This window comes from Pteropus vampyrus, unplaced genomic scaffold, assembly GCF_000151845.1.
Source record: "Pteropus vampyrus isolate Shadow unplaced genomic scaffold, Pvam_2.0 Scaffold631, whole genome shotgun sequence".
NCBI classification, from domain to species: Eukaryota; Metazoa; Chordata; class Mammalia; order Chiroptera; family Pteropodidae; genus Pteropus; species Pteropus vampyrus.
Window position 1 is genome coordinate 342,378 of NW_011889412.1, and position 13,292 is coordinate 355,669.

The 13,292-nt window shown below is 30.5% G+C and overlaps 1 protein-coding gene across 6 annotated transcripts in view; it reads left to right on the forward strand.

Annotated features, from left to right (window-relative positions):
• PCNX1 (pecanex homolog 1) overlaps positions 1 to 13,292 on the forward strand; it is a 139,390-nt gene that overhangs the window by 65,925 nt on the left and 60,173 nt on the right. For all 6 annotated transcript variants that reach the window (XM_011384828.2, XM_023525807.1, XM_011384829.2 and 3 more), the window contains 2 exons: positions 11,135 to 11,225; positions 12,675 to 12,732. In XM_011384828.2, the coding sequence (XP_011383130.2) occupies positions 11,135 to 11,225; positions 12,675 to 12,732 (149 nt within the window). The remainder of the gene's footprint in view (positions 1 to 11,134; positions 11,226 to 12,674; positions 12,733 to 13,292) is intronic.

Genomic DNA, 13,292 nt, shown 5'->3' on the forward strand with positions numbered 1-13,292 from the left:
GTATGTAAGGAACATTTGACTTTTGCTTTTTCCTTTTTCTGTTTCTCTCATCTCTTACTCTACATTTTCTTTTGAACATGTCTATTAGTAATAGGTAGTTAAAGGTATTAATACATTTTCATGCTTTACTGTTCTCTTATAATGGTTTGGGCAGTTCTTATTCCGTGGCATTTGTACCAGATGGGGAAATGTTGATTAAAAAAATTATTTGGATTAAATCTTAATCTCTTTGAATTCTCTGAATGTGCTGCAGAAAAGACAAAAATGGTTTCTAAAGGTCTGTTACTATAGAATTTTTCTTTTAGGTAGGTATTCACTTACCTCATCGTTCATCACCTGAAGTAGGACTTACTGTACTTCTAAAGGCAGTACTCTGAGGACACCATGGTTCTATACTAACATCAAATAATAACTTTATTACAGAGTTTTTTCTTCTTGTGTTAATATGTCTATAAATATGTTATTAAATACAGTAGTTGATTCTAAGAGGAATGGATAGTTTAAAACCTCAGTAATGCCTGTCCATTCAAATACCTGTTCTGTGCCTTAAGGACAGTGATTTATACTACTTTGGTTTCTGTTTCTCTGTACAATTCCACTTTCTTGAGCTCAGAATGCAGATTAATAACAATTTAAGTAAATATAATGAAGAAAATCTTGTTGCTAAAATGTACACATTTGAAAAGATTACATTTGTTCACAGATTTTTATCAATGTTATAGCTGCCCATCATTTATAAAGATGATAATTCAGGTGGTGCTTTGACTAGAAGAATATGTAATGTAGGGTACCCAAAAAAGGTATAATAAAATTTCAAATGATGATATGAAACTTATTCTTTTCCCATTCCGTAAAACTCTTTAAGTACAGAGAGATTAATAAATATGAGATATGCATACTGATGAAAATCATCTTTAGCAAATCTTATAGAAGCTTGAAAATGGTCATATAAACGATTTATAACATTAGAATGCATGGTGATTTTTAAATAAAATGAGAGGTCAATAAAAATTTTAATTTTAGAATGCTTTTGCTTTTGAGTTTGTAATGTGGAAAGACAGAGGAGTTTATAAGGAGGCTGCTTGAGAGAGAATGAGAAAGGTACACTTTATTGTTAACTTGCTTTGACTTAAAACTGATACTTTTTTAGTTGGAAATATATTCAGTTTTATAATATCATTTTATTGATATTTCTCTTGGGTTAACCCATAGTACCTATGAACAGAGGACTTGTCAATTTGTGCAAGTAAAATTAGTCTCCATTACCATTGCCTGTTGGGTTTACAGTAGTAAATTAGCTAAAATAAAAAAGGTTTAGTTTGATTCATTTTAGATTTTTAGACTTTTATCAAGCATAAAATGAAACTATGATTTTCCTTTATAAAACTTAAGTTGCTCAAAAAACTTGCTAAGTAAGCTTTAATTGTAAAGTCCCACCCCAAATGTACATCCAGATTATTGAAAATACATATAAATGAACTGTCTTAACAGTTCTCAAGATAAAAAGGCTCTTTTGATTGTAAGTGACTCTAGCATCTACTGGTGAATATTCAGGATATTCTTTTGAAATTTGGATATTATATTTTACGTTAGCTGCCTTCTGATAACCAGTTCTTGGCCTGTGGTAACTGAATGCTGTCAGATTGCATGCACAGTAATAATTAGCGCAAAACAAGCAATCAGTGGACAGTCTGTAACTCATCTATAGCACATGAAGTTGGCCAAAAAAGATTCTGAAAATGAACTATAGCTGAGCTTAAAGGAATTAGGAGAGACATTGATTTTTATATCGCCCACTAGAATATTTTTGTTGCATGGTTTAATTTTCCACATGATTTTAATTAATAGTAAAATAAGTTTGTGTGAATGAATTTTGGTTATATATATATACTCAAATATGTTAAAGTTAGCCACGATAGTCCCTAAAAGTATGGAGTATTTACCAAGATTGGTTCCTTCCAAATTTAGCTTCTTCAGTTGATAAACTTTAATGTACAATATTTATGTTCAAAATGTATACATATACATAATACATTTATATAAAACATACATACATGTATATCTATTCATATACACAAACTTACATATATCCACTCATATGTATGTTTGTCATAAATGTTTATTTATGTGCATGTATGTATATATGTAATAATTGTGTATTTACTTTTATTTAATCATTATTTTGTGTGTGTGTTTACTTTTAAACTGAAGAATAGCCTTTTTAGATTAAAGGAAACTTGCAGTCAGGCATTGTTTAATTAAAAGCTTAGGTAGTTTTCCCTGTTTTCTCATCTTTACTCTGTAGTGTCTTATAGATAACATTCATTTCCTATAATAAACCCTACGAGTCCTTATTTGTCTGTTGCATTTCGACTAACATTTCAAGGTTACCAGATAAAACTGAATTATAAGTGTATAATTTAGAAACGGTTGGAAATATTAGAGTGGTTTTCTTTCTTATTGATAGACTTCATTTCTATGCAAACTTATTTTTTAAAAAAGGTTCAAATGATGTTAAATAGACGGATAAGTTTTAAACTTAACATCTTTGAAAAGGAATTTACTATTAAAGAATTTCTCAAATCCTTCAATGTAACGTGTTGCTCTTTTTTTTCCCCCAAAAAAGGTTAATTTCCTAATCAGTCTTTTATTAGACCTGTTTATTTGCAGTTGATTTCCTACTATATTCTGGATTAAATTGCAGTTGTAATAAATAAAACAAGCTGTGCTTAGGGTCCAGATAAGTTACACAAGAGACTCTGAATTTAGGTGGCCTTAAAGTTCTATTTTCTACCTATTAGGCTTTTTCTATAAAATGTATCAGTCACTTCTCAGTTTTTATGTGAATCCCAGATTCCTCTTTTGAATTAAGACTAATAAATTGATGCAGTGATGAAAAATGCCATTATAGTTGGTAGTTAAACTCAACATATAACATAACCTCTCAGAGGAAATGTTCTGGATAAGAGCAGATAAAATGGGAAAATTTACATTTTTTTTCCTATGTATGAAATTAGTGGTGGTCAGTGCTTTGAAAGTATATATACAAAATTATTTTATTTTCATGTGAAAATACTGTTATAGATAAGAAATGAGGAAAATGAGTTTTATATTTATCAAGACATAAATATAAAATATATAAATATCATAGGTTGTATTCTTCTGATAAATTAAGACTTTCTTAATTTCATTAATGTGTCAGAGGTTTAAAAAGTGATGAGTGAATTGATTTTTCTAAGAGATTTTTTTGTTTCATTACTTTACAAGGATTGACAGAAAAGATATTAGAGATAATCTGCTTTACTACAGAATTTAACTTGAAAATGTAGTTAGCTCTAGAAAAAGACTTAAAAGAAATCTGGCAGCATCTTATTGGCCTTCTTATTAAGCCAAAACAGAAGTGGGATCATGTTGTATGACTCGTGCTACGGTATTAGTTTTGTATCCTTATTTATCAAAGAGGGTGGTAATAATACCTACTTCATAGGTTTATGGTGAGGATTATATCTATTAAAATATGCAAAGCAATTAGAACAGTGCCTGGAAATAGTAAGTTGATTACATAAATAATCATTGGTCTTATTGTTATTAACATTATTATAATTTATTTAACCAGTTAACTAACCCCATTGTTCATATTCAGAATGATTCTTGATATGGCCTATTGTAATAAACAGTCTGCTGAACATCCTTTACATAAACCTTTCTGTATACTAGTAATTATTTCTTTAGGATAGATGTTTTGAAATGGAATCATCAGTCAAGGGAAATAAACATTGGGGCTTTGATATATACTATTAATTGCTTTATGGAAAGCTTGTATCAGTTCACACCTTATCTGGCAGGGTTTCAGAGTGTCTGTTTTATCCACACAAATATTGTAAATTAAAAATAAACCTAGATAAATTTTATTTTGTCTACTCTAACCCTCATCCCCTGGGTAATGCTTAGAAGTTTATCATTGTTATTGTAGATAGACTACTAGCATATTATTTTTAAAAGTTTTGGATGCCAGAACTGCTGTAGGAATTTCACAGAAGATATCAAAGACTGGCTAAGATATCTAATTTTTCTCTCACCTAGTCTCTGTAGTAAACACTTCATTGAAGCATTAAATTATCTGCTTTCTAACATTACTATTCTTAAGATTCTAAATTAAAGTTGATTACTATATGCATTAGTTAGAATATAGTTTAGATTCTTTAATAGATTCCTCCCCAACCCCTGCATCAGTGATTGAAATAAAAGAGAGATTTACATTTCTCTCATTGCAGTCTAATGGGAGCCATCCCTAGCAGGTAGGATGGTTCTGTTTCCTTCCACAGGTGGCTTCCATGCCTGGTCCATATCGACTGCTCCAGTTGTTGACATTTCCCCAAAAAACAGAAGGGGCCTGTTAAAAATGTCAGGGAGAGCTAGGCCTTATATTTTATTTTATGAATTGAGAAGTGTGCCTGCCACTTTCTTCCATCTTCCCTGGGCCCATTCACAGTCTTGTGGCAACTTCAAGCTGCAAGAGAGGCTAGGAAGTGTCTCTAACTAGGTGGACATGTGCCCAGCTGAAATTCAGTGTGGAGAAGGTCCTATTTTTAAAAGGAATAAGGAGAACATGAATACTAGAGGTCAACATCAGTCTTTGCCATAATAAGACAATAAACACTTCAATACAATAAAGATTGGTATCCTACTAGAAAAATAGACAGTTTAAAGAAATACAGGTGGCTTGCAAACAGCTCAACTTTGCTCATAATTTTTAAAATTGCAAATTAAAAACAGGATTAAGATGTTTTTTCATCTATTGAATATTTAGTGATGTTCATTGTTGGGAAGAGTCTGGAGAAATAGGCAACTAAAAGATTGAATATTTTTGGAGGGCAGTTTAAAAGTAGATCAAATTTTGATCCACAGATTTTACAAACAAAGGTACAATTACATGGGTATTCGTTTTTGTAATTTCAAAAATTTTAAACAATCTAAATGTTACTAGAGAACTCTGAAAGAAGTGATAGTACATTAACAATGTAATAATTAGAATTTGATACATCTGTACTGTTGACATGAAGATCTAAGCTATTTAGTAAGCAAAAGAAATAAATTTTAGAAAGCGTATGTTAGTAGAATGGTCCATTCGTCTTGGGACAAAATGTGTATAAAAATTGTTCAGAAGAATATAAAAACTGCTCTTTGCAGTGTCTCCCTGGGGAATGTGGAATTTTCTTTGTTTTATGTATGACTTTTGAATCTTCTGATGAATTTTTTCTGATGTTATTTTTTAAATGAAACAAAAAAAATCACTCTCCAAAAATTATTTTAAAAATATTTTAAATTTTTATTTAAGTATAGTTGGGAAATAATCTTATTTGGTTATATTCATTTCAGGTATACAGTATAGCGATTTGACATTTTTATATCTTACAGTGTGTGATCACCCCACTAATTTTAGTGGTCATCTGTCACTGTGTAAGCTCATCACAATAATATTGACTACTCCCTTTCTCTTTTTTACCCATCCCTTAACCCCTCTCTTTTGGTAGCCATCCCTTTGGTCTCTTTCTATGAGTCTGTTGTTTTGTTTTAGATTCTACATATAAGTTGGTATCTTGTGGGAATTTCACTGACTACATGCTTTCTATCATATTCAGCAAAATTCTTTGTGCCCCCATTGCCATCCATTCCTCTTCTACCTCTGGCCTCCGGCAGCTACTACATACTTTGTCATTTGGTTTTCCCTCTCCAAGAAGTTCATATAAATGCAGTTTTATAATATGTGGCCTTTGTGTTTAGTTTTCCCCTCACATGATGTTTGAGATTCATCATGATGTTGCATGTGTTAGTAGTTCCTTATTGTTGCTGAGTAGTATTCTATTGTATGAGCATACTGTATATTGTGTATCTTTTCATCCGTTAATGAATGTTTGCCTTGGTTCTAAGTTTTGGCTATTGTCAATAAAACTAAACTGTTTTCAAAAGTGGTCTCACATACCTACCAGTAGTATGCAAATTCCAGTTACCATTCTTGTAGGCACTTGCTCTTGTCGGCCTTTTAAATTTTAGCCCTAATAGATATAAAACGATATCTCATTGTGGTTTAAATTTACATTTCTCTTATGAATAAAGAAAGATGAGCATCTTTTGATGTGCTTATTAGCTATACATATATCTTCTTTTGTGAAGTGTGTCTAAATCTTTTACTCATTTTTAAAATTGGATCGTTTGTCTTATTACGGAGGTTTAAGAGTCCTTTTGATATTTTATATACAACTAATTTGTCAGATACAAATTACAAATATTTTCTCCCATTCTGTAGCTTGCCTTTTTGTCTTCTTGGTCAATTTTGATCAGTTTTATCAATATCATGGTTATGGATTATTTTACCAAGATAAAGAAAATGTGAGCAGATGATGAAATCATAACATAATGAACTTGTACATTGACTTTGGAAGGTTCTGGGTATTAGGCAGTGAGAATGAAGACTTAACAGTGAATTAAAGCATGTCCTGTTAAGTCAGAACTAGAGAACAATGGCCATGTCAGTAAATATGTCAGTAAATAAAGCTCTTTTACTGTTGCCAAGCAGTAGACACGTCTGTCTTTTATTACCAGCCCTCAAAAGCTGTCTTCTAAGCCAACCTTTGTTCTTGTACCTGACTTTTTCTTAAACTCCTGTTTTAAAAATCTAGCACATGCTGCACATTCCAAGAAGGACTGGTTCTCAATATTGAAACTGAATTAAAAACAGCATAGTGACTTGATTTCCATTGTAGCACAACAATTAAAAGAGGTTTTAGAAGCCTAAGACTTTTGGTCTAGGACAGGGGTTGGCAAACTACAGCCTTAGGGCTAAATCCAGCTTGATGCTTGTTTTTGTAAATAAAGTAAAATAAATGTGTATTTATGTTATGTATTTGCTGTGGCTACTTTCATACTGCAATGGCAGACTTGAATTGTCCCAGTAGAAACCATCTTGCTCACAAAGCCTAAGTTATTTATTATCTAGCCTTTTACAGAAAAAGTTTCCTGTCTCCTCAGCTAGGGAGAAACAAGTCTTTTAACCTACGAGCAGCAAAAAATGGAATCATTTCTGTCTGGGTGAAAGAAAACGCATGTTTCCCCAGAGACTCAAAGTCATTACTCATGATGATAAGGAGTTTGCTGTCCAAGAAATTGGGACTGATTTTAAATACCTTCTCTCTTAAATGTATGATAATATATTCATTGAGATAGCATTATGAATATAATACTTATCACATCAGAAATAAGAACTTTTGTAGAATGTTTAAATTAGCTATTTAGATAGATGTTTGTGTCCTTTAACAGACTTCTAAAACCCTTGATAATAAAGTTGCTTCCCTTGTATTTCTTTGCTTTTGTAGCCCTTTCCTGCCATAGAAAAATGAGAAGTCAGTTAAAACAGTGTATCAGGATTAGGCTTGGACAAGAGTAAACAGGAATGAGGGGTTGGAGAGGGGGTCTGCAGAAGAAAATCTTCCAGGAAATTTAAGAGGCCTCATGTTGTTGGTACTGAGAAGATAAGAGAAACCCTACAGATGATGATTTGTCTTTCTAGTAACCACCTCCTTCTAAGATACATAGGTAAAATCAGAATGACATCAAAAACAAAATAGTTGAGTTTCTTAGGTTGAGCCCTGGTCTTATAATCTATGCATTTGCATATGGTGAGGATTTTTATTGATAGGACAAGTTAGAGAACTCCATTCATTCATTTCTCATGTCTTCTGTCAGTATTTTGCCAGTGTTTATTTGAATTTGTTTGCTGTGTCATTTATGCCTTCAGGCACATGCTTCAAGTGCCCTTGTTCCTTAAGTCGGTATCCAGTTTTATTCATCTTCGTGTTGAGTAAAATTTATAAATTTTAAAAATTTATAAAAATTTATAAATTTTTTATAAATTATAAATTCGTAAATTTATGGTTAGTACTTTGAAATTCTCCTACCTCAAAAAATGGTTTTGTATAATTAAATTTTCGTTCACAATAGCAGTTATTATTGAATATTCAAAACTGAGAAATACCAGATAGCTCAACGTTTTTTCTTTATCTTTGGAGATGCTATGTCATAGCTAATATCATTATTAAGTCTGAAATTCCAGCCTTCATCTTGTTTTTTGGTCAGAAATTAATTTTTTTCTCTTTAAATTGTGATAGTCATTGTGTTAGATATAATTAATTATGACTTGGGAGTTGAATTATGATGAAATGACTTAGTTCATAATCATAATTTATGTGGGGAAGACATATTAATGTTCTGCTTTTTCTCCCAATTTATGTTCATTATAAATAATATTTAAATTGAAGTATTTTTCTTAATATAGAAGAACATTAAAATGAGGTTATTAATAAGGGCACATTTTACTTTGGATCCAAAGGTTAACTATGATGATGGTTTTAATCTCAAATGAGATATATGTAAAATTGTTATGCATGCTAAGAAGATTTGTACATATTTAAGTTATTTTTCATTTTTATAAACCAGTAGCAATATGTACTCATTTCTGTTTTGGTTATTTTTAAAGATGCCTTTAAATTATCATATTAATACATTGAAATGTTTACTAAGTTTTCCAAAGAAACCTTAAGCAGAATATTTTTTAGTATAATTTTTTTTCTGAGTTGCTTATTTTCTGAATAAAAATGTGTTGTTTCTGAAGTGCTATTAGTTGTCAAGCCCAAAGATATAAGAGAGACATAGAATCTATTCTTTTGGTAAACTTGAGAATATACCATGAAGCCTTCATACAATGTAGGTTTGTTCTGACATGTGCCATATATATTTTTAGGAACCTGAACATGTTCTTACAGTTAGTAGGTAGACAAAAGCTTCTTAGGAAAAAATAAAAAGCACTGTTAAAATCATGCACATTTGTTAAAATTATAGCTACTCTTTTCTTAGACATGTTTTATGCTTCTGTTTGAATTTCTAAATTTTATTACTCGGGTTAGTCATTGATTTGTAGAGTAATAGATTTATGTAGTAAAACTGCCCAATTTCCAGCTTTCTTTCTGTCTAAAAAGCTTTTTGGTGGACATACTTTATTTTTATGTTTATATTTACTTAAAACATAACTATTTCTATAAAAGTTTCATATTAGACAGCTAAATATAAAAGATATAATTTGATAGTGATGTAATATTCTTTTACTTTTCCATTTGAAAATTTCAAAGAGTAACATCTTTAGTTGATTTCAGTTGCCTATAAATATTTTCAGGACTTATATTACTAAAGAATAGGACTTATATTACTAAAAATCCCATGGAATGCTTAAATGCTCAGTATATACTTCAGTAATTTAAATGCTATTGAATATAGAATTAACATTTCTAAAAGACAAATTTTGTGATATAAACACATTTCTGCATTCCATTCTTATTGGATTTCACAAACAATAGCCAGGCCTTCCCAGCTCTTTATTACTCTGTGGCTTAGTAATTTAACATGAATTTATAATTCTTCTTAATGTATGCAGTCTGTGATTTTGATGTTTCTTATTTCTATTAATGTAAGTTAATTATAATGGCATAGCCAATCTTTGATATCCATGATAAATGAGGAAAGAGCAGAGCATAAAAATTGCAATTAAAATTTTTTTAAAATTCAGTCAAGCCAGTATTTTCATTTGTTTTCTTTTTTCCTTCACTAACAATTTCTGCAACCAATCATTCCACTTCAAAAGAATTTTAGTACTACATCTAAGAAGTAGCCAAATTGACAGCTTGTATCATTTCATTTTAGTTCATTAATTTGGGTTCCATTAGATGTGCTAAGAGTGAATGACTCATGGTTAAAAGACAGGAGAGTAAAAAGCACTTTTAGATAGTCCACATGCTGAATAATTCTCCCTTGAAAAACAGCAAATGAACTATTTCTCAGAATGCTTTTTTTTTTGAAATTATCTCAGGAATATATCATTCTGACAAAAACGTTTCTACTACAGAAACTACCACAATAAAATATTTGCATATTCTGTCTGATCCATTATTAATAATCCCATTAAATAAAGTACTTTTTCTGATTCTAGGCCTTTTAAATAATGAAGTGATTGTTGAAATGTTCTGTAAACCCTTAGTTATATTATTAATATGGGGAGTATTTATGGTCATTTTTCAAGGATATCACTTAAATAAAAGTCCTTATTGCATATTGTTTTTATTGTAGTCATGGAAGAGAAATCTTTTAGCCCTACTATGAAGGTGAAGTTGCCCTTTAAGATTTTTCATATTTATAACCTCAGTAATTCCAACTAATAAAACAAAACCCTCATAAATAGTCAGAAAGTAGCCTGGACTAGACCCACATGGTTTTAGAGTTTTGTACATCTTCTCATTGACATACTAGAAATTTATATTCATTTCTTTATGCTCCCTAACTCACCATTGATATGGCTACCATAGATAGTCAAGGAGAAGTGTGCATTTCAGATAATATACAGATTTTTTAAATTTCATTATCAGAAATTATTTTATCTTAATAGTTTACTATGAGTTTTTTTTGACCTATATTTCTTTGCAGCCAATGTAATTTCTAAGCCTTTTATCAGTTTTGTAGTAGTGATTATCGACTATAGCAAATGGTGGTCCTAAATTTTTTCAGAGTTCTTGCAGAATCATACAAATAGTAATGTTCATTAAGTACTGTACATATCACCAACATTATACTTAATTCATTGAATTTCCTTACATCCATTTTGACAGTCTTCATTTTTTCTTAAAAAAAAAAAACTGAAGGTAATTATATAAATTTGCTGTCTTGCAGTTTGAGCTGTCTTAAAACTTAAGCAGCTTTTCAAATGGCCACTCACAACTTGTGCTCAGGTGACTTTTAAACATCATTAAATTCAGTCATGTGATTACTTAAGGATGTGCTGGGAGGAGAAAAGAGAAGACTGGTATTATAAAGCTGACATCAATCCCTCACTTTTAATATCTGATTGTATATATTGCCCTACTGTTTAGCATTCCTTTTCAATTCACATGCTGAATTATGTGCTGATCATTTTTTAAAAAATATTTTGGAAAAAAGAGGTTACAGTACATTTTAAAAAATTGTAACACGAATTTTGAAGGAAACATTCTGAGTATTCTAATTGCTTTTTTTAAAAAAATCATTTATTTGCTAGGTAAATTCTCTTCTACACTTTATGAGACTGGCGGCTGTGACATGTCACTTGTGAATTTTGAACCAGCAGCAAGAAGAGCATCCAATATCTGGTATGTGTGAAATCTTATTAGGAGAGTATGTGTACTTGCATATATTTTGTTTTGAAAACATTTGTTTGTGTTGCCTTAACTAATTTGTCATAGTGCATTTGTCTCTAGAGAGTTAAAGTAGAATTTGTTGCTGTGGGAAAAAGAAAGCATTCGTAAAAGCTATTCTGCTTTTAAAAAGTAAGTAAAAATTTCCGGCAGATCTTATAGTAGGACAGAGGTTGCACATTTGCAAATTTAACTGTATGTACACATATATGTGTATACACACATACACACATATGTCTATATATATGTAAAAAAGCTTATTAGAAAAATATTTACACAACTAAGTTCATGCCCATCAATACTTTTTTTGTGTGTGTAATTTAAAAATTTTATTTCCTTGTAAGAGTTTGGTCAAATATCTTCTTAAATGGTCTTCTTTCACTTTGTTTTAACATTTGTTTACCAGCTACCAGAAGAAAGAATTTCTTAAATTATAGGTCAGATGTTACATTTAGTTTCTTTTTTCTCCTTCCCTTAGCAAGGAATTATGTAAGATAGCAGAGAAGTTATAAGAAAAGCAAATAAGAAATTAGAAATCTTGATCATATGACATAATTATAGTTTAGAATATAATAAAATTTTTTGTAAAATTTTTATTATTGTTCATGTATGCAAGTTGCTGCTTTGAAATCCATTATTGATTAATTAGGTCACTGTTTTCACTAGGGTCATTTGATTCTTTTTTTAGGACTTCTGTTTAATAATGGACACATCCATTTGAATGTTACACATCTATGGGCAACTCAGTTTTTTAAGTTTTAAGGTGCCATTTAAAGCAATAGGATCTTGTAGTCACTTAGCATGCTGAAAAGATAGAACATTTAGAAAATTATACTCTTTAAGCTCCTTTTCAGAATTCATCGTGTCAAAAATGATTAAATTGGAGTGTTAGATGATTTTGTAAACAGAAACAGTAGTATGGAGCAATAGAAACAATTATGTTTAATATAATTCAAGACAAGAACAGTTTCTTACCCCATAAGTGTGTTAAGGTCTCGAGTTTTGAAATCTAAACTTGACTGAATTGTGGAAACTGAATTGTCATGTTCTTGGCTACAATTTATTATGGTTCCAGGCAGTATGTTAATTGCTTTCTTAAACACTTTTCACAAGAACCTTGTGATAAACGTACTGTTATCCTATATTACCAGTAAATAAACTGAAGGTATAAAAAAGGTTGGATAAGATGTCTAAGATCTCATTCAATTGATGAAGAGATTTGAATATAGACACTGTGACCCAGAGGCTATGCTTTTAATCACAACTTTAGGAAAATGGTATTTTGCATTTTAAAGTTTACATAGAAAAGAGAAGATACTGTAAATATCCAATTGTTAAAGAATTTATTTATTTTCTCCTTGACAAGTTGTTTATTCTTTAAAATCTTTTTTAATTTTACTTTAGCGACACGGATTCTCATGTATCCAGTTCTACCTCAGTTCGATTTTATCCACATGATGTGGTAGGTTTCCTTCATTTTTATTACATGATGTGTTTTTAGATTAAGTTGCTGTGCAAATCAGAACAATTTTGAATTTTGAATTTTGTTGAAAATTATGGCAAAATACTTTTGCTGTCTTATAATGAATCTCTTCTTAGGAGTTTTTTGTTAAGAAACATAGAACACCATGAAGTTTAATTAGCTATATATGAATCAGTTATTACAGTTTTGAGAGTATGTCAGGGTCCATTTACTTACCAATGTCATAATCTTGTGCCGTTTTTAATTGTTTTATTTTAAAACTTCACTTTGACTATTACGATTTTGGTGCAGTTATTTATTGGTTTACTATTAGTTATTCATAAACCAGTGTGTGTGTGGGAAGCTTAGTGATGACATCACTGAATAAAAAATGTGCCACATAAAATACAGTGGGGATATTTTAAAAAGATAACCCTGCATTTGCCATCAAGACGTACGTAGTGAAGTTGGAAAAGACAAAATGGATCAAATCCTTCTAAACACGTAGGAGTTATGTGTAGATAAGTGTAGTGCCAAAGGAAAGAATTATTAGCAGCTTC